We start from the raw sequence: 24,265 nt of genomic DNA on the forward strand, positions 1-24,265 counted from the left end.
GCGTTTCAGGGTTGCGGTGGAGATTCTAGCTTTCAAAACATACAGCATATGATAACCTATGAATTCATCAACACATGTTCATCACTACGTGCGTATACTTTCTCTGTGATCAATTCATGTTCGTGATCTGTGCTGGAAAGATTAACTCCATCTCTTGATCTCATTTCCCCGTTAATCCTCTAGTCTGGGAGAGATAATCTCCACGAGCCTTAATATATATTATCTATTGTTAGAGAACTCTATGATATGCAAAAAAAAAATAACGCATTTTCTGATTGTATGTCGGAAATTTTTTTGGAAAACCTCAACTTGGTCTTGTCAACAGATGTACGCAAGATCTGTTGCGTGGATCAGGTCTTGTCTCTTGTACCGTCATCACCATTATTCTGTACCTCCACAATCGTTAGGTCCCTTGTTAAACATAGTCACTACCGACTTGTCGTAACGGGATCGGTATTTCGACGCGTTGTACAGTTACGCCCTCTGCCACGTCCAGTGGATGACTCGCCAAGTTCACGGATTTTTTTTTTCTCTCTCTCTCTCTCTTTTTCCATGCGAGCAAGTTCTCTAATAGTCTTCATTTGTTTCGTCATTTTCTACTCGCTTTATGTTGCAATGCAACGTTTGATTAACGCAAAGACATGAGAGAGGTGGCTGGAACAGTGTGAAATAGAAGCAATATTGGTTTCAGGCTGGAACGGTATCTTGCAGGTTTGAGCCGACCTCAGCGCAACGCTGCCGGGGTTTGTGGTTTGTGGTGTTGATGGACGAGAGGTTGATAGGCTTTGGGAGTCCAGGTGGCTAGTCTGTAGGTCGAGGTGGCTAGGTTGTAACAGACCAGGTCCTGGCTGTAGAATTCTTCTTTGTTAGGCTGTCGGATTCCACGAAGCCAGGCTGTAGGAGTCCAAGCAGCTAGACTTTACGAGTCCAAGCAGCTAGGTAAGCTACGAGAGTCCATATGCCAGGCTGTTCATGAGAGCTCATGAACAGCAGTCCAAATGGCTTGTATGAATTTAAGTATCATAATGAGTCTTGAACTTCAAATAAGAACGGACCACACCGTTGGGTCGTGAGGTGGATCGTCTGCTTCCGGACAACTCTCTTGCCACTGCCTACCATACTCCTTCAGACACGACTCAATTTGTGGGCCTGTTCCCCCATACACGGTGAACCGTGAAATGATTTATATACTTCCAATGCACTTCGTTATACGTTGGTGTGGTAATAAGATTCATGACAAATTATCGTAACTTGAGAAAACTAGTGTTCGCTAACCGCCACTGCAGTTCACTGCCTGACACTGGAACTCACTGCTGGGTAAACTGTCTAGGAGAAAAAGAACAAGACTGTCATCTCCGACCTCATGCGTGTCACGCAACCAAATGGCCCTGGCTCACACTGGCAGGGAGACGAGAGAACCTCCCTGACCCACAATGACAGAGACGGGAGGACCTCCCTGACCCACTGACAGATTGACGGGAAGACCTCCCTGACCCACTGAGAGAGAGAGATGGGAGGACCCCCCTGACCCATACTGACAGAGAGACGGGAGGACTTCCGTCACGGTCCTGGTGTGAACTGGACCGCAGACTGAGCACTTTAAACACCCCAAGACGTTCACGAGTAAGTTTCAACCACAACGGAAGTTGAATCGAACAGTTTCTTTAAGGTTTGTTCCCAGTTGTGAACTTTATCTTGTAAATACTTGATAAAAATTTTGCCTCTCTCTCTCTCTCTCTCTCTCTCTCTCTCTCTCTCTCTCTCTCTCTCTCTCTCTCTCTCTCTCTCTCTCTACTCGTAGGTACTTCGTGACTCGTGAGAGGCTTCATGATCAGCATGTATACAGTGTTGTCGGTTTGTTCAGCTGGCATCTTGAGAAAGCTGGTGACGAGAGAGAGTAAGATGATACACGAGATAATGTCTCAATTGCTAGAATAGTAGGTCGGTCGTCTAGCTTAGGAAAGATATCAGCGGTCGAGTTTAAAAAGAAAGAAAACGGGAGATGTTCTCTAGGTCATTATATTAATGATTCCAACGATGAGAATTGTGTTGACTTATGTTGAGTTATCATTCACTCATTTGTCAGTCTGCCACATACGATTGTTTTGATGACAATCGTCTCCTCAGAAATCACTTTAGACTCGAATGCTTCCTACGAAAACGCAGAATAGTGGAAGCCATGAGTTTGATCTTAGAACGTACGTATGTAAGGATTACATATGTTCATCTTGACATTAAGACTTATGTGCATTTCTTACCAAGATGCATCATGCTTATGCAGGTGGAGCTGCAGGCATGCATGACGGAAGAAGGGATCATGACACTTTCCCCACATGGACACGAGCATTTACTCCTACAAAGTGGCTTACTTGGCTTACTTATCTGTACGGTGTGGAGGGTTGTGCCTCCTTCTCTACAGAAATTCCTGAGGAGCATATTAAGGCAGAGAGCTCTCGTACCTTGTGTTTTTTTGTTTGTTTTTTTTTTACTGGTTTGGTCATCCCCAGTGCTGAACTCCCTCCCTGTACTATACATAAGTCATCACACACACACACACACACACACACACACACACACACGCACATACTTCTCGACCCTATTCGTCCGCTGAAGATTAATAAGTCCATAACCGCTTGAGGTTTCAAGTTCAGGCCATCGTACGAAAAGTTCTTGTCGTTGCGGTCAGGGGTCGTAATGTCGTTCTCGAGAATCGCACCGTCGTCCTCAAGACGTGATTCTTCCTCCCTGTCGGCACGACGACGGAGCGACAAACTTCCTCCTCCTGCTGCGGGCGACGACGAGAGAAATCATAGAAAGTTGTCACCCCGCGCGCCATAGTTTGCCTTTCTAAATAAGACTCCTGGCTCCCCACTCTACACTTGTCTCACACTGTACGATCCTCGCCTGGAAGACCTTTGGCTTTTCCTCGTCATTTTACTGAAAGACAATCGGTCTCCATACGCAAAATATTATTCTAATTACTTCCGGCTACAATTAGAATTGGCTAATCTTAATTACATTTCTGTATGAGTAAACACGAAAGAGTGTAATTTTCGTGCTGTGTGTAGCGTCGAAACTTTTCATGTTTTGTCTTGGAATACCTACTGCTGGTGGAGGACTTTCTACCCTAGTTTCACAAGTATGTTACAGGAAGGAGGAGACTGTATGCTGAGATAGGCTATATGCTGACACAGGCTGTATGCTGACATAGACTGTATGGTGACATACTTATGATGATTGCATGATAGCACAGATCGTATGCTGACAAGATTGTATGATGACATATACTGTATGCTGACACAGGCCGTATGATGACGGACAATATGCTGACACACACACTGTGTGCTGAAAAGTCTGTAAGACTGTCAGAAGGAACTCAACAACAACAACAAAATACTGGCCAACATTACTTAGGATTTCTTCTCATTTTGTGTGCTTTGCTGTTGGACCAGACGAAGGGTTGCATGTAATAAATCACCTTGTAACAAATTCTGCAAACGCCATATGACAGAACACATGCTGCGTATTGCCGCACGCCACAGACTTCCATGATAATCTAGGATTTAGATTTAGATTATTACTTTTAATGGAATGTAACTTCATAGGTCTTCCGTCAGATATACTCTTTTGTCTTTTTTCTGAAAGGGTCGGACATGACACGGGCAAAACTGGCCTCGGGTTAAAGGAGGACAGAGGAAGAGAAACAATGAAGTAATTAATTGGTTTGTTCTGGTGTTCGTAAACCCTGACTCTTGCAGGAAGAAAGCTGATAGGAAGAGAGGAAAGTGAAAGAAGGATGAGAGCTCCAAAGCCTCGCTGCTCGGAGGAAGGAGTGGGTATCATAACGGTCAATCCTCGTGTGGTTGGCCTCCACACAAAAATTATGTTTATCATTAAGTCTGGTCCATTAGTGAGACACTGTAATGGGAGCCGTGGACGCCGACGGGAGCAACACGTCCTCAATAGTGTCACGCGTTGGTCTATATATAGACCGATGCACCAGGTCTGCCTCCTGCTTGAAGTGAACCGTGGGATGCTCGTGTTAACTCAGCACCGAGACGATCGTGATATGATTGAGTTGTTGTTACTGACATTCGAATAAGAAAAAAAGAGAAGAAATAACTTTCCCGTCAATTCTGCTCGACTTCGTGCAAGACTTGTGCATTTAAGATAGAAGTTCCTAAACAGATTTTGTTAGTAAAACTGAAGTTCCTGTGTTTTTTCTTTTTCACCAAGATCTAGAAATCCAAGAAGTCTAGATGGTTAATGATGACATTCGAGAGAGCAAACTAGACTTAGTTTGATGTTCCAACGTACGTCAGATGTCTACCTGTACGGTTCTTGAAAGACTCGGTAAAAGCTCTAGATACTGAGGGAAGCGTGGATGCCAGGAACCTATGTCGTTCCACTGGGTTATGTACAGATCTCGTACCCACTGTTATATATCCTGATCTTGTAGCATCATTTTAAGTGTTAGTGACATGTAGGTACGTGTGTATTCATGACTCTTTGGGTGTGTATAATAACGGGAAACGGAGGGTGTTATTTACCAAGCAGCACCACCGCATAACCTCTGCAACGAGAAGCTCCCTCTGTGCGGCAGGAGGCTGGAAGTGGCTCGTATTTCCTCGCTTCAGGTGTGAACGAGGCGAGTGAACCCATATCGATATACAGGAAGATACTTGAATCCTTCTGTTGTCGCAACAGTGTCGGTGAATACCATTTGCCATGTGTTTGTCACAACATCAGCGTAACAGGAACACCGGAGAGTTACCACTTAGAATAGATCGGTCTCATCAGCGTTGCAAAAGGGTGTCACTTATGAAGTGTCTTGTTTCAACGATATAAACAATGCCAAAGAAAGACGGTACTAATCACCCACACATTGGCTGCCAGTTTCTCAGTCCACAGATAGACAACCTCTCCATCTCACACACAACACTTACCTCACACGACTCGTTCTTCTTAACTATATCTTCCGACGGTGAGTGCTACGCGCTATCCCTGCCTTTTAGCAGCATCTCACAGTAAGCACACACCGTGTGCTACCCTCAGCTGTGTTTACCGATGACCAAGCAAACGTTCCCTCCCGGAGCACTTCTGGTGGAGTGCCTCAAGGTACCATTTTCCAGCCCCTCAGGAAACGCTGCTTCAGTTAGACTTTCGCTGTCACAGCAATACTTAGTGTTGGACTTCCTCCGTGGATCTCTCGTGTTGTGTAATGCCAGTCACCTTAACCGATAATTTCTAAAAAGAAATTCTTTCCCAGCAGCGAATCGTCTGTGATTGAAGAGCGGTTACGCCCGCGCATGCGCGACGATCCCGCGAGCGAACGAGCGAACACCATCGTTTACTTTCTGAAAGTCGTACCGCTGTGACTTCAGTCGAGTCCCACCCCGCTCAGACGACACACGTGAACCTCAGTGCTCCTATATAGACCAAGACCTTCCTCCTCCACCATGGTGAGTGCTGTCCTTCCACATCCCTACAAGAAATCTTACGTTTTTTCAGCTTTAAGTACTATCAGTGGCGGAACATCCCTTGCCTCATATGATGATCTCTTGACTATGAAGTAGAAATCTTTGAAGCCAAATTATTTCTCCGGAGGTACAGTATTCCTCATACACAAAATGTAGTGCATTCTCAAGTCATCAAAGTGCGGTTTGTAAGTGTTTCATCAAGTAGATTTAAGTACTGACCCGTGTGGGTGCGGGGACCAGGGGAGCAACGAACCCAGGACCATCAACTGTTACGCTGGACGGCAACACCCTCGCCAGCAGGAGGAAGATGACTCGTGGCCTTCACCGTGAAGTCTCTGGAGGCCAGTCGAGGTCACCCGTGTTTCAGATCCACTCGTTGCGTTCTGTAGTTTTAGATCAGATGATTATCACTGTGCTGACGACCCTCCCCTTCACGTACACGGCGACAACGTCCTTATTTTCCCGCCATAATCCCTATCAAAAGACATTCTCCGTCAGGAGTGTTCTCACGCATCGCCTTCCACGGATATAACTTTTTCTATGTGAAATGAATGCTTCTCGCCACATAGCTTGTTTCTGCCAGTGACTCAGTAACTTGGAGTTGATAATCCTTTGATAATACTAAGCCTGAAGGAGTGAGCATATCATTTTCTTCCTTAGATATCGTTCTAACGTAATTTTGACGTACGGATTTTCAAACGTTTGCTCTAAAAAAACATCGAAAAGAGATTTCTTTTTATCCCACGTTCAAGAAGAGAGAGAGAGAGAGAGAGAGAGAGAGAGAGAGAGAGAGAGAGAGAGAGCAGAGGGCTCAGCACATAGCCTTAGGGGTACCCATTTCCTTGGGGGGAATCTTACGCTTTCTACCACCTGCGAGTCTTCAATCATCCCCACCACCTCCTCACGCCCCACCTCTACCACCACCTTGCTGTTTCTTCCATGCTCCTGTTACTGCCTCTCTTCTACTGCGTCTACCACTGCTACTGTTACTGCCTCTATTCTACTGCGTCTACCACTGCTACTGTTACTGCCTCCCTTCTACTGCGTCTACCACTGCTACTGTTACTGCCTCTCTTCTACTGCGTCTACCACTGCTACTGTTACTGCCTCTCTTCTACTGCGTCTACCACTGCTATTGTGACTTGCCTTTCTTCTACTGCGTCTACCACTGCTACTGTTACTTCCTCTCTTCTACTGCGTCTACCACTGCTACTGTTACTGCCTCTCTTCTGCTGCGTCTACCACTGCTACTGCTACTTTCCCCTCTGCTAATATTGGTACTGCTATTGATTAACTCCCTCTTCTGTTACTGTTTATCATCTTTGCGTTACTGTTGATATTACTGTTACTTACCATATCCAGTGTTGCTGTTGCTGCTACTGAACTTCTCTTCCCTGCTACATCCTCTACTGCTGCTGATATTTGGTTCTGTTTTGTTGTATTGATACAGACATCTCCCTTACTCGTGTAACTATTACTCATTACTCAATATATATATATATATATATATATATATATATATATATATATATATATATATATATATATATATATATATATAGTTTATATAAGTGTATCTCGGCTTAAACTGGATACCCATATCATTAACTGTTTGATTGTGAACGAGAGACCACATTTGGACTTCGATATCCGGCTTCGCCGACCGTATCATCACGGAGGGTCTTCCTGTGTTCCTTCCTACACGCCTGAGCCAGTGTCTCGCGACGTCTAGTACAGCCAAAGAAACCCGTTATGGATGGCTGGAGATGTTAGATACAACACTGTAGGTGTTGGCAATCACGTGTCAAATGGTAATTCATCGTACAGGACTATGTACACTTAGAAGAGATATCAGGATAAGAAATACGTCACGATAGCAGGTCCTTCGGTGCCCGGTATGATAGCAGGTCCTTCGGTGCCCGGTATGATAGCAGGTCTTCCTGTGACCAACATGATAGCAGGTACTCTAGCGTCTATCGTAACGAAAGACACTCGGGGTCGTCCCCATGACAGCGGATCCCACTGGAGACAGGAAACTCTCGCTGTTTCAACAGTTCATTGATCCTCAGGAAAGCCCACTGTTACATGGAGGAATGTGTGAGAAACTCAAGGAGTAGCGCGCTCGTCCCACACGTCGTGCAGACCCCCAACACGTCACGCTGACCCTTAATACGTCATGCTGACCCACACGCACACACACGTCATACAGGCCCCTATATGTTATGCATGTGTCCCACACGTCATTCTGATCCCTACACGTCATGCTGACCTCCTACACGTCATGCTGACCTCCTACACGTCATGCTGACCTCCTACACGTCATCTTCGTCCCCCAAGATTTCACCCACACCTGCATGAATAATGAAATGAAATGAGCTTGGACTCTCTCTCTCTCTTTCTCTCTCTCTCTCTCTCTCTCTCTCTCTCTCTCTCTCTCTCTCTCTCTCTCTCTCTCTCTCTCTGCCCATCTCGGCAGCTTCCCTCCAGATCAGCCGAGCGTGGAGGAAGGAGCCATCACTGAGGTGTGTTATGATGGAGCCCAGCTCTCCAGACGCTGAGATGTAGGTCACTAGTGCACAGCTCACTGCTTACCCCTCCCACCAAGGGAGGGGTTCCACCCCTGCCCCACTACCCCCATACCTTACCCAGGAGGGGTACAACATCTGCTCCGCTACCCCCATACTTTACCCAGGAAGGGGTACAACTCCTGCCCCACTACCCCCATACCTTACCCAGGAAGGGGTACAACACCTGCCCCACTACCCCCATACCTTACCCAGGAAGAGGTACAACACCTGCCCCACTACCCCCATACCTTACCCAGGAAGGGGTACAATTCCTGCCCCACTACCTACATACATTACCCAGTAAGGGGTACAACACCTGCCCCACTACCCCCATACCTTACCCAGGAAGGGGTACAACACCTGCCCCACTACCTACATACATTACCCAGTAAGGGGTACAACTCCTGCCCCACTACCCCCATACTTTACCCAGGAAGAGGTACAACACCTGCCCCACTACCTACATACATTACCCAGTAAGGGGTACAATTCCTGCCCCACTACCCCCATACCTCACCCAGGAAGGGGTACAACACCTGCCCTACTACCCCCATACTGGAGGGGTACAGTTGAATGACTTAATATTTTCCTGCTATTCTCTAATTGCAAAATTTTGCTGTTTAAAGAGACGCTATGAGACTTCCGCGGTTCCATTTGCTGCCTCATCCTCTCCATAAAATCTAAAACCTTTTGACTTCCGCGGTTCCATTTGCTGCCTCATCCTCTCCATAAAATCTAAAACCTTTTGACTTCCGCGGTTCCATTTGCTGCCTCATCCTCTCCATAAAATCTAAAACCTTTTGACTTCCGCGGTTCCATTTGCTGCCTCATCCTCTCCATAAAATCTAAAACCTTTTGACTTCCGCGGTTCCATTTGCTGCCTCATCCTCTCCATAAAATCTAAAACCTTTTGACTTCCGCGGTTCCATTTGCTGCCTCATCCTCTCCATAAAATCTAAAACCTTTTGACTTCCGCGGTTCCATTTGCTGCCTCATCCTCTCCATAAAATCTAAAACCTTTTGACTTCCGCGGTTCCATTTGCTGCCTCATCCTCTCCATAAAATCTAAAACCTTTTGACTTCCGCGGTTCCATTTGCTGCCTCATCCTCTCCATAAAATCTAAAACCTTTTGACTTCCGCGGTTCCATTTGCTGCCTCATCCTCTCCATAAAATCTAAAACCTTTTGACTTCCGCGGTTCCATTTGCTGCCTCATCCTCTCCATAAAATCTAAAACCTTTTGACTTCCGCGGTTCCATTTGCTGCCTCATCCTCTCCATAAAATCTAAAACCTTTTGACTTCCGCGGTTCCATTTGCTGCCTCATCCTCTCCATAAAATCTAAAACCTTTTGACTTCCGCGGTTCCATTTGCTGCCTCATCCTCTCCATAAAATCTAAAACCTTTTGACTTCCGCGGTTCCATTTGCTGCCTCATCCTCTCCATAAAATCTAAAACCTTTTGACTTCCGCGGTTCCATTTGCTGCCTCATCCTCTCCATAAAATCTAAAACCTTTTGACTTCCGCGGTTCCATTTGCTGCCTCATCCTCTCCATAAAATCTAAAACCTTTTGACTTCCGCGGTTCCATTTGCTGCCTCATCCTCTCCATAAAATCTAAAACCTTTTGACTTCCGCGGTTCCATTTGCTGCCTCATCCTCTCCATAAAATCTAAAACCTTTTGACTTCCGCGGTTCCATTTGCTGCCTCATCCTCTCCATAAAATCTAAAACCTTTTGACTTCCGCGGTTCCATTTGCTGCCTCATCCTCTCCATAAAATCTAAAACCTTTTGACTTCCGCGGTTCCATTTGCTGCCTCATCCTCTCCATAAAATCTAAAACCTTTTGACTTCCGCGGTTCCATTTGCTGCCTCATCCTCTCCATAAAATCTAAAACCTTTTGACTTCCGCGGTTCCATTTGCTGCCTCATCCTCTCCATAAAATCTAAAACCTTTTGACTTCCGCGGTTCCATTTGCTGCCTCATCCTCTCCATAAAATCTAAAACCTTTTGACTTCCGCGGTTCCATTTGCTGCCTCATCCTCTCCATAAAATCTAAAACCTTTTGACTTCCGCGGTTCCATTTGCTGCCTCATCCTCTCCATAAAATCTAAAACCTTTTGACTTCCGCGGTTCCATTTGCTGCCTCATCCTCTCCATAAAATCTAAAACCTTTTGACTTCCGCGGTTCCATTTGCTGCCTCATCCTCTCCATAAAATCTAAAACCTTTTGACTTCCGCGGTTCCATTTGCTGCCTCATCCTCTCCATAAAATCTAAAACCTTTTGACTTCCGCGGTTCCATTTGCTGCCTCATCCTCTCCATAAAATCTAAAACCTTTTGACTTCCGCGGTTCCATTTGCTGCCTCATCCTCTCCATAAAATCTAAAACCTTTTGACTTCCGCGGTTCCATTTGCTGCCTCATCCTCTCCATAAAATCTAAAACCTTTTGACTTCCGCGGTTCCATTTGCTGCCTCATCCTCTCCATAAAATCTAAAACCTTTTGACTTCCGCGGTTCCATTTGCTGCCTCATCCTCTCCATAAAATCTAAAACCTTTTGACTTCCGCGGTTCCATTTGCTGCCTCATCCTCTCCATAAAATCTAAAACCTTTTGACTTCCGCGGTTCCATTTGCTGCCTCATCCTCTCCATAAAATCTAAAACCTTTTGACTTCCGCGGTTCCATTTGCTGCCTCATCCTCTCCATAAAATCTAAAACCTTTTGACTTCCGCGGTTCCATTTGCTGCCTCATCCTCTCCATAAAATCTAAAACCTTTTGACTTCCGCGGTTCCATTTGCTGCCTCATCCTCTCCATAAAATCTAAAACCTTTTGACTTCCGCGGTTCCATTTGCTGCCTCATCCTCTCCATAAAATCTAAAACCTTTTGACTTCCGCGGTTCCATTTGCTGCCTCATCCTCTCCATAAAATCTAAAACCTTTTGACTTCCGCGGTTCCATTTGCTGCCTCATCCTCTCCATAAAATCTAAAACCTTTTGACTTCCGCGGTTCCATTTGCTGCCTCATCCTCTCCATAAAATCTAAAACCTTTTGACTTCCGCGGTTCCATTTGCTGCCTCATCCTCTCCATAAAATCTAAAACCTTTTGACTTCCGCGGTTCCATTTGCTGCCTCATCCTCTCCATAAAATCTAAAACCTTTTGACTTCCGCGGTTCCATTTGCTGCCTCATCCTCTCCATAAAATCTAAAACCTTTTGACTTCCGCGGTTCCATTTGCTGCCTCATCCTCTCCATAAAATCTAAAACCTTTTGACTTCCGCGGTTCCATTTGCTGCCTCATCCTCTCCATAAAATCTAAAACCTTTTGACTTCCGCGGTTCCATTTGCTGCCTCATCCTCTCCATAAAATCTAAAACCTTTTGACTTCCGCGGTTCCATTTGCTGCCTCATCCTCTCCATAAAATCTAAAACCTTTTGACTTCCGCGGTTCCATTTGCTGCCTCATCCTCTCCATAAAATCTAAAACCTTTTGACTTCCGCGGTTCCATTTGCTGCCTCATCCTCTCCATAAAATCTAAAACCTTTTGACTTCCGCGGTTCCATTTGCTGCCTCATCCTCTCCATAAAATCTAAAACCTTTTGACTTCCGCGGTTCCATTTGCTGCCTCATCCTCTCCATAAAATCTAAAACCTTTTGACTTCCGCGGTTCCATTTGCTGCCTCATCCTCTCCATAAAATCTAAAACCTTTTGACTTCCGCGGTTCCATTTGCTGCCTCATCCTCTCCATAAAATCTAAAACCTTTTGACTTCCGCGGTTCCATTTGCTGCCTCATCCTCTCCATAAAATCTAAAACCTTTTGACTTCCGCGGTTCCATTTGCTGCCTCATCCTCTCCATAAAATCTAAAACTTTTTGACTTCCTCGGTTCCATCTGCTACCTCATCCTCTCCATAAAATCTAAAACCTTTTGACTTCCGCGGTTCCATTTGCTGCCTCATCCTCTCCATAGGATCTAAAACGTTTCTCTTCCTCCAGCTTCTCCCCATTCCAATTCGCACTCCAGCCAACCTGTCTCCCTCCCTTACTATACTTCATAACTTTTCCTACATGTGCATCTTCTCCCAACATTCCCCTTTCACAAACTCTCCCAGACTCAGACACTAGCTTCTCCTATTTTGCACTCGACTCCACCACCTGACTCGTGTCAAACGGTACACAGCAGTTTAGTCATTTTCCAAGGCCACCCCATCACAGACTACAAACCCGCCCCTCTTGCAAGACCCTTTTACACGTACCTCTCTGAACATCCCATTCATAAAGAGATTAAACAGCCATAGTGACATCATGTCCTTGTCATTGAGCCACCTTCACCTGGAACCACTCACACTCCTTTCTTCCTTCTCGCGTACATGCCATGCTCTCTTGACAGAAACCCCTCGCTACTTCATTGTGAGACGAAACCAAGGATTGCAGAAAGAGCTCTTCGTTCATTTGTTTGTGAATGAAATAAGGTATATGAAGGAACTATGTTGAATTCAGATTACGTAAGTAGCTGTACGATGATAAGGTTTACGTAAAGGTAATCGCCTGATTCTCTTCACTTACAAAGTTCATATTAGACAAATGAGGTTAAGAGGTTAAAATCTCCCACTTAACGAGTCCCATTTGCCTCGGGTGAACTGAACAGACCCAGAGGGACTATTGCCCTCATTATCAAGAGCTTCGTTGACTTCATGTGAGTAGACTGGTTCATTAAGCCAACTACCTTCTGATCTGGCATGACGCACTTGATTCAATGGGTTCCCTCTCTCTCTCTCTCTCTCTCTCTCTCTCTCTCTCTCTCTCTCTCTCTCTCTCTCTCCCTCAAGGAGACTCGTTCAGACCAGTTAAAGTGAGGACAGGTTTATGGTCCCCGAGCGAACCAACTCTCTCGATAAGCAGCTGGTCTGTACCGTTGGACCAAGCAGGAATGTACCGTTGAACCAGCCGGTATTTACCGTGAGAACGGTGAGGGGGGGAATGTACAATTGCACCATCTGAGATGACCGGTGAACCTGCAGGAATATACCGATGGGCTGGCTAGAATGTATGTACCACTGGGGCAGCCAGTATGTACCGCTGGATCTGGCAGGGTATACACCTTTGGACCGAGTGGAATGCACCGTTTGGACTAGTCGGTGTGTACCGTTGGAACGGCCGGAATGGACGATTAGAACAGCCAGTATATACCCCTGGATTGGCCAGTGTGTACCGTTGGATCAGCTGGAATATACTGTTGGACTATTCAGGAGGTATACCGTTGAGCCGTTCAGGAGGTATACCGTTGAGCCGTTCAGGAGATATACCGTTAGGCCGGCCAGGCTCACCTTGACTACATCACCTTCATGTGCACCCAGGATAACGTCCATGGTACCTGTCCCGTTGGTACTTCGCACGGTACCTGTCCCGTTGGTACCTCCCGTGGTACCTTTTCCGTTGGTACCTCCCGTGGTAACTGTCCCGTTGGTACTTCGCACGGTACCTGTCCCGTTGGTACCTCCCATGGTACCTTTTCCGTTGGTACCTCCCGTGGTAACTGTCCCGTTGGTATTTCGCACGGTACCTGTTCCGTTGGTACCTCCCATGGTACCTTTTCCGTTGGTACCTCCCGTGGTAACTGTCCCGTTGGTACTTCGCACGGTACCTGTCCCGTTGGTACCTCCCATGGTACCTTTTCCGTTGGTACATCCCATGATAACTGTCCCGTTGGTACTTCGCATGGTACCTGTCCCGTTGGTACTTCGCACGGTACCTGTTCCGTTGGTACCTCCCATGGTACCTTTTCCGTTGGTACCTCCCGTGGTAACTGTCCCGTTGGTACTTCGCACGGTACCTGTTCCGTTGGTACCTCCCATGGTAGGTGTTCCGTTGGTACCTCCCGTGGTAACTGTCCCGTTGGTACTTCGCACGGTACCTGTTCCGTTGGTACTTCGCATGGTACCTGTCCCGTTGGTACTTCGCACGGTACCTGTCCCGATGGTACTTCGCATGCTACCTGTCCCGTTGGTACTTCGCATAGTACCTGTCCAGTTGGTACCTCCCATGTTACCTGTTTCGTTGGTACCTTCCGTGGTGCGTCTTCCAAAGTTTCGACTCCACACTGCCTTTATCTTCAGTAGTGGTAATATTAATGGAGTAGTAATGGTGGTAATGATAGTAGTAGAGTAGTAGAGGTAGTAGTAGAGTAGTGGAAGTAGTAGTAGAGTAGTGGAAGTAGTAGTAGAGTAGTGGAAGTAGTAGTAGAGTAGTAGAGGTAGTAGTAGAGTAGTGGAAGTAGTAGTAGAGTAGTGGAAGTAGTAGTAGAGGTAGTAGTAGAGTAGTGGAAATGGTAGTAATAGCAGTATTGCAGTAACGTAAATGTGATTCTCATACTATGGGGACCTGACGTGTTGCACAGCCTGAGAACAGATGGTGTGAAGGGTCTCGTGGTGGTGTTAGAGGGGAGGGAAGGAGGGAGATCCCTCCACCCTGGGCCCTTCCCTCCACCCTCAGCCGCTCTCCAGTTATCTCGCAAGAAAAACGAGGAAATTCCTGAAACTTTCATTGAGAATTGCATCTTCAGAATCACTAGCCGCGCAGTACAGTACGTGTCAAATATAAGAAATCACTTTCTTCTTAACAAAGAAGAAAAATACAAAATAGTTTCTTCTTGAGACTGATTATTTTCCTTATATTTCATGAATTTCATATTCACATTACATCGTTCACAACATATTTACAACTTCCATACATGATTCACTTCATTAAGTATAAAGCTTCTTTTTTTTTCTTCCTCAAGGAGATAAAATTCGTTAGCAATATCAAAACTTAAGACAACTTATATTCTTGACAACTTTCTACATCAGTCAACCGCGGAAGGATTAGCACAACACCCGTGTTATATATATGCATACAAACACACACACACACACACACACACACACACACATATATATATATATATATATATATATATATATATATATATATATTGAACCACATCACAATGCAACACACGGCGCCTACGCGATCGCTGCAATTCCCGCAGTGATTGCTGAACAATTTTCTGGACATTAAATTTCCAGTCGCGTAAAGATATCAGACTTGAGGAAGAGATCAACAGTGGTAATGTCGGACGTGAGAGAGAGAGAGAGAAGAAAATCCGTTCCACACACGGGCTCAGACCACCACCCCCTCAACAACCTAGTTTTCTTTATATCTTGATCAGTAAAGAAAGATCTATGACTTCACTGTTACTTTCTCCCCAAGTGCGTGTGTGCTGTGTGATGATCAACACCTGTATCATCACGTTGAATTGATATAGAAAAGAAAGATCCTCTTCATACGTTAGTTCGAATTTGTGCTTTTTAGATATCATCTGTTTAAGACACCGTTGTGAAAGATTTTTTTTTAGATATTAACTGTTTAAGACAGTTGTTCCATCGACACCGTTGTGAAACACCAGATTGAAGCAGTGTCGAATACCTATCATGCTATATTCCCTTGAATAATAGATCTACGCGAAGCCTTACAGAAGGCTGTATACCAGAGTAGTTCGCTATGCTAATACCGTTAGTTCTGCTAAAATCCTATAATGTTATATTTGTTGTTACGATAGGTTCTTCCGCCACACGTTTGCCACTTGATATACTCCTTATTTTGTTAGTCGTTCTTCTCTAAACAAAGTATGTACGCCGCTGATATCAGTGCTCAAAAGACTGAAAAAAAAATCTTGTAGAATTGTTCCTTAATGTTCAGCATGATGTGGACATTCATTATCGACAATACCTCTCATTTTGAGAAGCCGATAGTGGCATTTTTTCTGCATTTGGAGCTCCATGACTCTCGCTTGGCTCTGTATCAGCACACTGGTCGACTTTGTCACTGTCCTTTAACAGAACCATCTGAGTCTGGTGCTGGGTTCGCCTCTCCACTGTGGTCATCAATGGTATTTTTCTACCATTACCCCCATGATTCTGGTGATGGCACTACATTGGCTGTGGTGGTTGATGGCAGTCTCCTTCAGTGGTGCCAGAAGACCTTAATAGGCTGTCGTGAGCGGCACATTCCTCCCCTGTCCACCACGATACAAGTACTGTCTCTTTACCCACACTTCCCTTTCACCGTAAACCTCTACATCCACCACACAAACATGTCTTGGCTACGTGTCTAGCCGGCCAGCGAGAGTCCCTCCCCTCCCATCGCTTTTGGGGGAAACTTACACCGTCGTCCACCCCTACATACCGCCCTCTTGCCACACTTCCTGGTCCTCAGCCTCCGGCTGGAGTTTCCCTTTCCCAGTGAACCATCATCGTCTTCATCCCCTGAGTGATGTCGAGACCGGAGTGTTAATCCGTAGTCATCAATCTTGCGGTGCGACACTTTCCTCTTAGCCGGGTTGGCCCCTTGCGACACTACCCGGAAGTGTTTACGGCAGTAGATGACGGGAGGAGTAATGATCTTGTGCCATTATTGGTCATCCAGATGAGGGGGGAGGAGGAACCTCTCATACGACTGCATAACTCTAACCTTATCTTATCTATACATAAAACATTATATATTGCTTTTCTGTATATCACGAACGAGAAAGTTCCATGACATGGCGACAACAGATCCTCTGGAGTACAAGAAGTAATGACTGTGTGCTCTAAACCACAGAACATCACGCGTAATGTACTTCAGAGTTTAGTAAGAATATCTGAATCTTGAATTGTATTTCCTAACAGGTAGTCTCACTAGACTGAACGCCTTTTATCATTGCACAGACGAGCAAAACGACTGAACCCGTGCAATTGTTCAGGCACCACAGCCTCAGGGCCTCAGTGGGTGGCACCAGTGAAAGCTGGTAGCTCACATGATGTACTACAGAAAGTCGACATCATCGGCTTTACACCTGACTCGCTTTCTTTTCCTTCTCGACATCTAGGGAAGCGTCATCTGTTGAAATGGAATGGCCCGTCTAAACCTTCATGATCTATGAAGGATTACAAGATACTATACAACCATGTGGGAGATTTAGAAGAACTTTATGCATCTGTAGAAGTAAATGATAGGAAGTTTTTATTGCTTGACATCTGATGAGGATTCGTAATTCATTTCCGGCTGTGTCCCGGAGAGGTTGTGTGAGTACTGTGAGCTATTCATTGGAACAAGATCATCTGACAACGGTGCATCAGGGTACTATTTTCTACCCACTCTGTCTGTACTCAGAATTCAATCTCAGTATCCTCATGCAACCCTGTCATGCACCGTCAGTACTCTTCGTACTTTCACGAGAATTGAGAATTGCGAGCAATTCTGAAAGTGATTAGTCTCTGATTTCAAAGCCCCCGACGCTGACGTTTTCCCACCCAAGTTTCCCGGCATCGAATGGAGAGTTGCGAAACAACCTGGTCTTAAAAAAATCTCTTGTCAGATTATAACTCATACTCGATACCCATAGGGTGTTCCAAAGTTCGGAGATATCTTATTACACTTTAAAGTGTAGGGTTTACCTAAACATCCCTCAGAAGTCTACACTACACCAAGGAACCTCTCGGTATTGTTCAGTTCTCCTTGATACTTAAAAAACTACTCCAAATCAATGGTGTAGTGTTGAAATATTCCATATGGCTGGCGGCACTCCCCCAAAATGTGTTTATCCACAGACCCGAATGACGGGGTTGAATTTCCCAGACTCATTCTACGCTTTCGACTTTGTAATGAGGGATTTAGAAAGTGGAGATGATCGCAAAAGGGTCAGAAAAAGTGTGTAGAACTTATTTTGCTTCAAGGAAATATGTACTTTACCGCTGTTCCTTTTTAATTTTCCTATCTTATAAGCTACTAACATGGATGTGGTTGGTATAGACATACAGTAAAATGATCAAACAGCACCTGGTGAGACATTAAAATACTTGTACCCATTTTATTTCTGTACAGGCGACTATGATATCATTTGTTTAAGTTTCCCTTAAAACTGACGATTTATTCATTTTCTCTTATACAGTATCATTTTCTTTCTTTTTATTTTGGGTATTAATTATAGTCTACTCAGAATTATGGTATTTTTTGTTTCACTCGGCAAGATCTTTGTGTTGTCTTCCCTGCAAACGATGACATATGTCATATACACTTTCAGTATACAATATTCAAAGATTCACCAGGCACAAGTTTTTAAGCTCGATTAGAAAGGAATATAATGAAAGTTTCTCTGGTCGTTCGATCAGAAGATCGCTTTTTTTTTTTACCCCCAGGTTTTTTTCTGAAAATTTTGTTGCTCTAGTGAAAGTGAACTGGATACCTTGCCTTGTTTTATACATGTAGCTATAAGCATACATTTCATAGTACAGAGAAACTTAATATCGCTCTCTGGGTCGGGAATGAGATGCGTCATTCGTGGGATTTAACGTGAGCCAGAGAATATTGATTAGTGTTACAATTCATCTTACTACAGAACCGAGAATCTAGTCAAGCATTTTTACCTTTGCACTCATTTTTTTTCTTTTAAATGAAAAGTTTACCTAGAGATTTTTGGGTGAATTGCCTTTTAAAGGAAATGGTTTATTTGGATCTAAAACTATGAGTACCTACGAATTGTATAGGACAGAATTCTATAGCTACAGAAAAGTAGATTTGGTTTTTCTTCACGTGTGGTGTGTGAAGACTGGAGGAAACAATGAGGGTGTTGGTGTGTTTGTGTGTGTTGCCGGCTACACATGTGTAATGAACACTTGTGCTTGAGATTAATCCGCAGCTGTTTCAGTTAGTCGCAGGGATGTCGAAAAGATACAGACCGGTTTATTTTGCATTTTGATTAATTCTGCTCTTAGTTTCTTAAATTTTATGTTACCTTACACGTTTGAATTCAATACGGAGGTTTTATTTTGCTAAACTCTACATCCTTGTAGATCGTTCATCTGTTTGTCAACGCTGCGTCTACCACACTCTCTACCTCTCGTTAAGTTCTCCTACAGACTTACGCCAGACTACCTTCAGGTAGTCGTCCCCGTGGTAGTGTTTCTTACACTTGCATACCGCCACAACCCGCGACCCGGAACTGACGACTTAACATCCGACAGGAAGTTTGTGCGAGCCAACGTAGCCATTAGCAAGCCCGACGGTTCTTGGCCAGAATTAGGTTTCACCGTAGAAAGCGTCGCTGCAGCTAATGGATTCCTTTCGTGGGGTAGACTGTGACTCCTGAGGTCAAAGTTCATGAGGTTACACGGGGGCTCACGGCTTGATAATTCCGCTGTTCTAACTGTATCCCTACGTGATTACGTAGATATGGAAGAGAGCTTGCGCAGACTGTTGACGCATTTGACTTGAAAATTACTGAAACCCCAGTGTAGAGTTCTCGGTACCACTGCACTGATCAAGCTACTGCAAATACAATAGCTTGACAGTATCTGTGTGTTTACAAAACCAGTAATACATCCAGTACCATAATTAGGAGGTTACAACTTGTTATTGTCGGGATTTGCTCTCTGGAATGAAAATATATTCGAGGGGCTAGTTAGTGATTAAGCTGTGTAGCGTAGCCTTCTTAGAGATGGACGAGTAGAGGCCAGACCTCCTGTCTATCCCTCTACCTGTAAACTATCAACTGATAGATATGAATATTACTTTTGATTCTTATACATAATATTTTGACATGGTTTTTATGTCGATGATTATTGTTCATGTATTCTATTCCCAGTAAACCTTAAACCAATACCCTCCTCACAAGAAGAATTTACTGATATAACCAGAGAAGCTGATGTTATCTTTTTCATGATCTTAACTGGTCTGACATCCCCCAGCGTGTGACTTTTGCTCTGGTGGTGAGTCTGGCGGCCTTGTGCTCTGCCCAGTCTCAGCGGCGTCCGCCCTCCATACTCCAACAGGCAATGATAACCTTCGTGGAGAACATGGGGAACATGGCTTCCAGAATCGGTACTGGCATGATGAGGTGGGTTGCAAGTTCCAGGTGACCTTATACAAACCCTGAGGTGAGTGAGAGTTCCAGGCGAGGTTCCTCGAGTCCTTGGGTGAAGTAGGAAGTCTAGGTGAGGTTAAAGAAGTTTCAGGAATCCCCAGGTGAGAATTTACGAGACCTCGAAGGGCTATAGACTGTCAAGTACAATTCTACGAGTTCCTAGTGAGGTTATACGGGCCCCTAAGTGGGTTAGGAGGTGCCAGATGAGGTTATAACAGACTTTTAATTTTATTTTTCTTTCGAGTCAAGATCAGGCAGCCATTTATTAATAAATATGTCGATCATACAAGAGCCGCAACCATGGCAGGGTCACTTGCTTACCTTGACTAGATCTTGTGAGGGTTTTGCTGATATCCCCTGGGGGTTCTGAACGAAAGACATTGCCACCAGTCTCGTATATCTGGATTAGATATTTTGAGGCGTTTTTCTAACTGGTTACTCCAATGAGGTCCTGTAGCTTAGCCCAGTTTAGCTGTGTTTTGATTCGGTGATGTGGATTAGAGCGTGTGTGTGTGTGTGTGTGTGTGTGTTACTTTATATACTTATTTTTGGAGGATGGAGAGGACTTCTCGTATGTATGACATGATTCAGAACATAGGTTTCTGGCATCACACCGCCACTGTCCAAGACTCATCTCCACTCCCCTTGGCAGAACCCTCGGCGGCAGTGGCAACACCAACAGCATCCGCAACGCTCCTCCCCGTCAGCGCCAGCGCCTCACGAATCCTCAGGCGTCCATCCCCGCCCGCCAGATTGATGACAACTCCTTGCCTGCTCCCAATGCCCCACAGCAGAGCCCAGCTCGCCCAGGCCTCCGCCAGAACCGCAACCGCCTCTCCTTCCGACAAATCGTGGACGGGGCCGTCTCCAGAATCATGAACTTGATGCCTAGGCTTCGCCGACGGTTCAGCCGCCAACGTAATACTCGCGACGTCCAGGTAAGCCCTCCTTCAGATCACTCCTCCTATGCCATAGATACAGACAGCGACAGTTACCCTGAGAAGGACCCGCCTCTCCCAGCGCCTTACCCAGCAACCATCCACGTCACCGTGAACGTGCACAACGAGAGGACCGACCAGGCCACTGGGAATTATGACGTGTCCGGAGAAAAGGACGATCATTCCCTGACCGTCACACACTACGCTAACCACTCCGTCGAAGTCTATCATTACCCAGATGATGAGAAGGGTGTCTTTTACGACACTGGGAGTGTAACGACGACGACTGCTGGTTGGCTGGAGGTACCGGAGACAACCACTAAGGAAACGACAGCAGCAACTTTGACAGCGAATCCAGAGGAGTATCAGCACCATCTGTTGCCTCTGGCTGTGACAGGCGCCGACCAAAGCCACAGCTCGTACTCCGAGCTCGGCCAGTACCACAGCAACGGTGACACGTCAGACGAGTGGTCCCAAGCTGACTCGCAGCCACATCGTGAACTTCATATCACTTATGATGCCAATAAGGATGACCAAATCAATGGTTTTAAGTACATGTACAACTACCACTCTGTCAACCGGCAGAGCCCCATGGATTCTAACTCCAGTGATGGTGGCGTCTTTAGGCAACTGGAGCACAAAATTGGTCACAACAAACTTGGTTATAGGGATGGTTATCTTCATGGGTATAACCAGGGTTTTGGTGATGCCAAGATTACTGGAGGTGTAGCCGTGAATCAATGGGGCTCTGACACAGGAAGAGGAGGCCATAGTAGTGGTGGGAAGGGTTCTAGCAATGATGGGAGGGGTGCCAGTAGTGGTGGGAGGGGTTCCAGCAGTAGCGGGATAGGCTCCAGCAGTAGCAGCTGGGGTGCTGGCAATAACCTGAGGACACAGGGGAACAGCGGTGGTGGGCAGGTGAGTGGGTACAGTAACCAGCGGCAGGCAGGGGGTGGGCCAGCCAGGTGTGGGGTCCGGTGCCTCTGGGACGATCTAATGAACATTCTTGATCATTACAGCACCAGTGAGAACACCGGGGTGACGGGCGCCTCGGCTGCAGCAGGGTCCATGGGGCTTGCGGTGCGGCAGGAGGTGAGCGGGTCGGTGCACCAGACCTCGTCCAACACTCCTCACGGCAGCAGCTTCCCTACTCCTAATAATGTACATAGTCGCACACCAAGTAGTCATCCAGGTCACCCTGAAATGAATAACTTTAATTCCTTTGGCCGACAACCGCCCCAGCGCCAACAGGCCGTTGACCCTTACTTTCGCCCCCCTAATCCCGGAGGTAAGGGTCGTCCCCGCGGGGATAGGCGGCCACCCTTACCCCCCTGGGGTCAGAGGGGTCGCCCTAATCACATGCCACCTCGCCCACCCTACTCCTCCCTCCGCGCCAGGTCTGGCACTGTGTTTTGATCACAGACGAAGGGAGAATGGTTCACGATGGCGCTGGGACGGTCTCATGTTTTGGTCATAATCCCAGACACCCTCCACCAGGTAGTCCCACACCATCATCCCCAGCACACTAGATCCCTAATACGTCAGGGATCAGGTCACTGCAGGCCAGGAGCTGGCTGGTCCAGCACCTGACAAGCTGACCTGAAACACGTAGGTAACCTCCACACCCACACTTGGCCAATAGATATCACAACTAACCACCAGAAGCGGGTTTGTGCCTTCCTCTGACACAGCTCTGCTTTAAGTTTCGTGATCTCAACACGAACAACACATCTGTTAATCAGGACTTCCTATGTACAGCCCCACCATCTTTCACTAGCCTCATGTCGAAAACTACAGAGACACCGACATCCACAGGACCATACTTCAGGAACATTACTAACACTGACCATAGCAGGTCTTACTTCTTTTGATTACGACACTTTCCCTTCCCCCACTATCAAGTGTGTGCACACCTGCCACGTAAGTCCACAAGCTGCCCGACTCGTGCATGGCTTCGGCTTTTGCTGTATATATAGCAGAGCAGAGGAAACTTGTGTATAAAGGCATGTTGCATACTGCAGTAATCTATAAGGAACAAGTTTATCTCAGTCAGTATAGGTATGTTTAACGTCAATCTGAAATTAAAACATATACAAATTTCGTTGTCAAATTCTTCACAACACATTACGTGTTTCGAAGTTTGTTTTCTTAATGTGTTCATAGGAATCCCTGTGCAATATAGAGTTGGTCATTTATTTTATTAATAGTTTTTAAAGTAACCTCTTAACTGATCTTATAACTTTACTGTTAAACACATCAGGTAGAGTAGTGACTGTTTTTATTACACATTGCTTCAAACGTTATTGTAACAGCATGAGATTAAAGATAAGAACAGTCCATACCAGCAAGCCACTAACTAGTGATGCGTGTATAAAGCTCTCGTCTATATTGCATGAAGAGTGAGCCTAGCCGCATCTCCACCTGTACATATATATGACCAGTATGTTGGGAGACTGTGTGTGCCAGGCTGGTCCTGGTGTTGTATTTATTGTGTACAAATATAAGCTTCTCATAAGCACGTGTATTTGTATCCTCACAGTATTTGACGTACAATGACATTGTGGTTATGAGGTGGTAACACGATTTCTTTTAAACACAAAGCAGATCCCAGGTTACGTTAACCTGTTTACATTATTACTGCCATCATTCCACATACACGTCGACTTGCGAGCCTACATTGGAGAAGGGATCGTGGGGTTATAAATTGATGAATGATAATAGCATTACACTTGTCATACGAGAACTTCCGTCCTTTGGAAGCTTAATGGCCGATGATTAGGTGTATCAACCTATCAAACCTTTTCACTGGAATATCATCATTAATCCTATAGTCTATATTTACTTCATGGAGGGTGCACTGCATCTTTTTTTTGTTTGTTTGTTTCTTTAATCTTTGCTCTTTCTGGTCTACTGTGCGTGACCTTTATGCTTGACGAGAAGATGTGAATAGGTTTAATAAAATTTATGAATTACATTACATGATTTTCAATTATCTCCATAAAAAGTTTTTGTAAATGGATTTAGAAACTTAGGATGAAGATATGTCAACGCTACTGAGACATAATGAAAAACTGTTACTCTGTTCAACACTGAGGAGAATATTTCAATAAAAAATGGAATGAAGATTTACATATAATCGTTATATAGAATTTGAACAAACCTCTATTTTGCGTAATGATATAATTAGATTAGTATCATATCACGATAAAGTTCAACAGTTGTGTGACCTGTAAGGCTTATATAAAATTTGCCCATGATAATTTACTATTCTAAATCTATAAGAGCCTTTTATATATATGGTGAGCATTGAATTATCCTGCAGAAATCCAAATAAC

The 24,265-nt window shown here is 45.2% G+C and overlaps 1 protein-coding gene across 2 annotated transcripts in view; it reads left to right on the forward strand.

Annotated features, from left to right (window-relative positions):
• The window catches only part of LOC139752157 (uncharacterized), a 54,389-nt gene extending 30,944 nt beyond the window's left edge, over positions 1-23,445 (forward strand). Inside the window, exons 1-4 of one of the 2 annotated variants that reach the window (XM_071668091.1) lie at positions 5,308-5,462; positions 19,817-19,965; positions 20,645-20,930; positions 21,950-23,445. In XM_071668091.1, coding sequence (XP_071524192.1) covers positions 5,460-5,462; positions 19,817-19,965; positions 20,645-20,930; positions 21,950-21,958 — 447 coding nt within the window. In that variant the 5' untranslated portion in view covers positions 5,308-5,459 and the 3' untranslated portion in view covers positions 21,959-23,445. Of the gene's footprint in view, positions 1-5,307; positions 5,463-19,816; positions 19,966-20,644; positions 20,931-21,949 lie in introns of those variants that run through there. The other variant, XM_071668092.1, reaches the window with a different exon arrangement.
• The last annotated feature ends 820 nt before the right edge of the window (positions 23,446-24,265 follow it).

This window comes from Panulirus ornatus, chromosome 12 (genome assembly GCF_036320965.1).
Source record: "Panulirus ornatus isolate Po-2019 chromosome 12, ASM3632096v1, whole genome shotgun sequence".
NCBI lineage: Eukaryota > Metazoa > Arthropoda > Malacostraca > Decapoda > Palinuridae > Panulirus > Panulirus ornatus.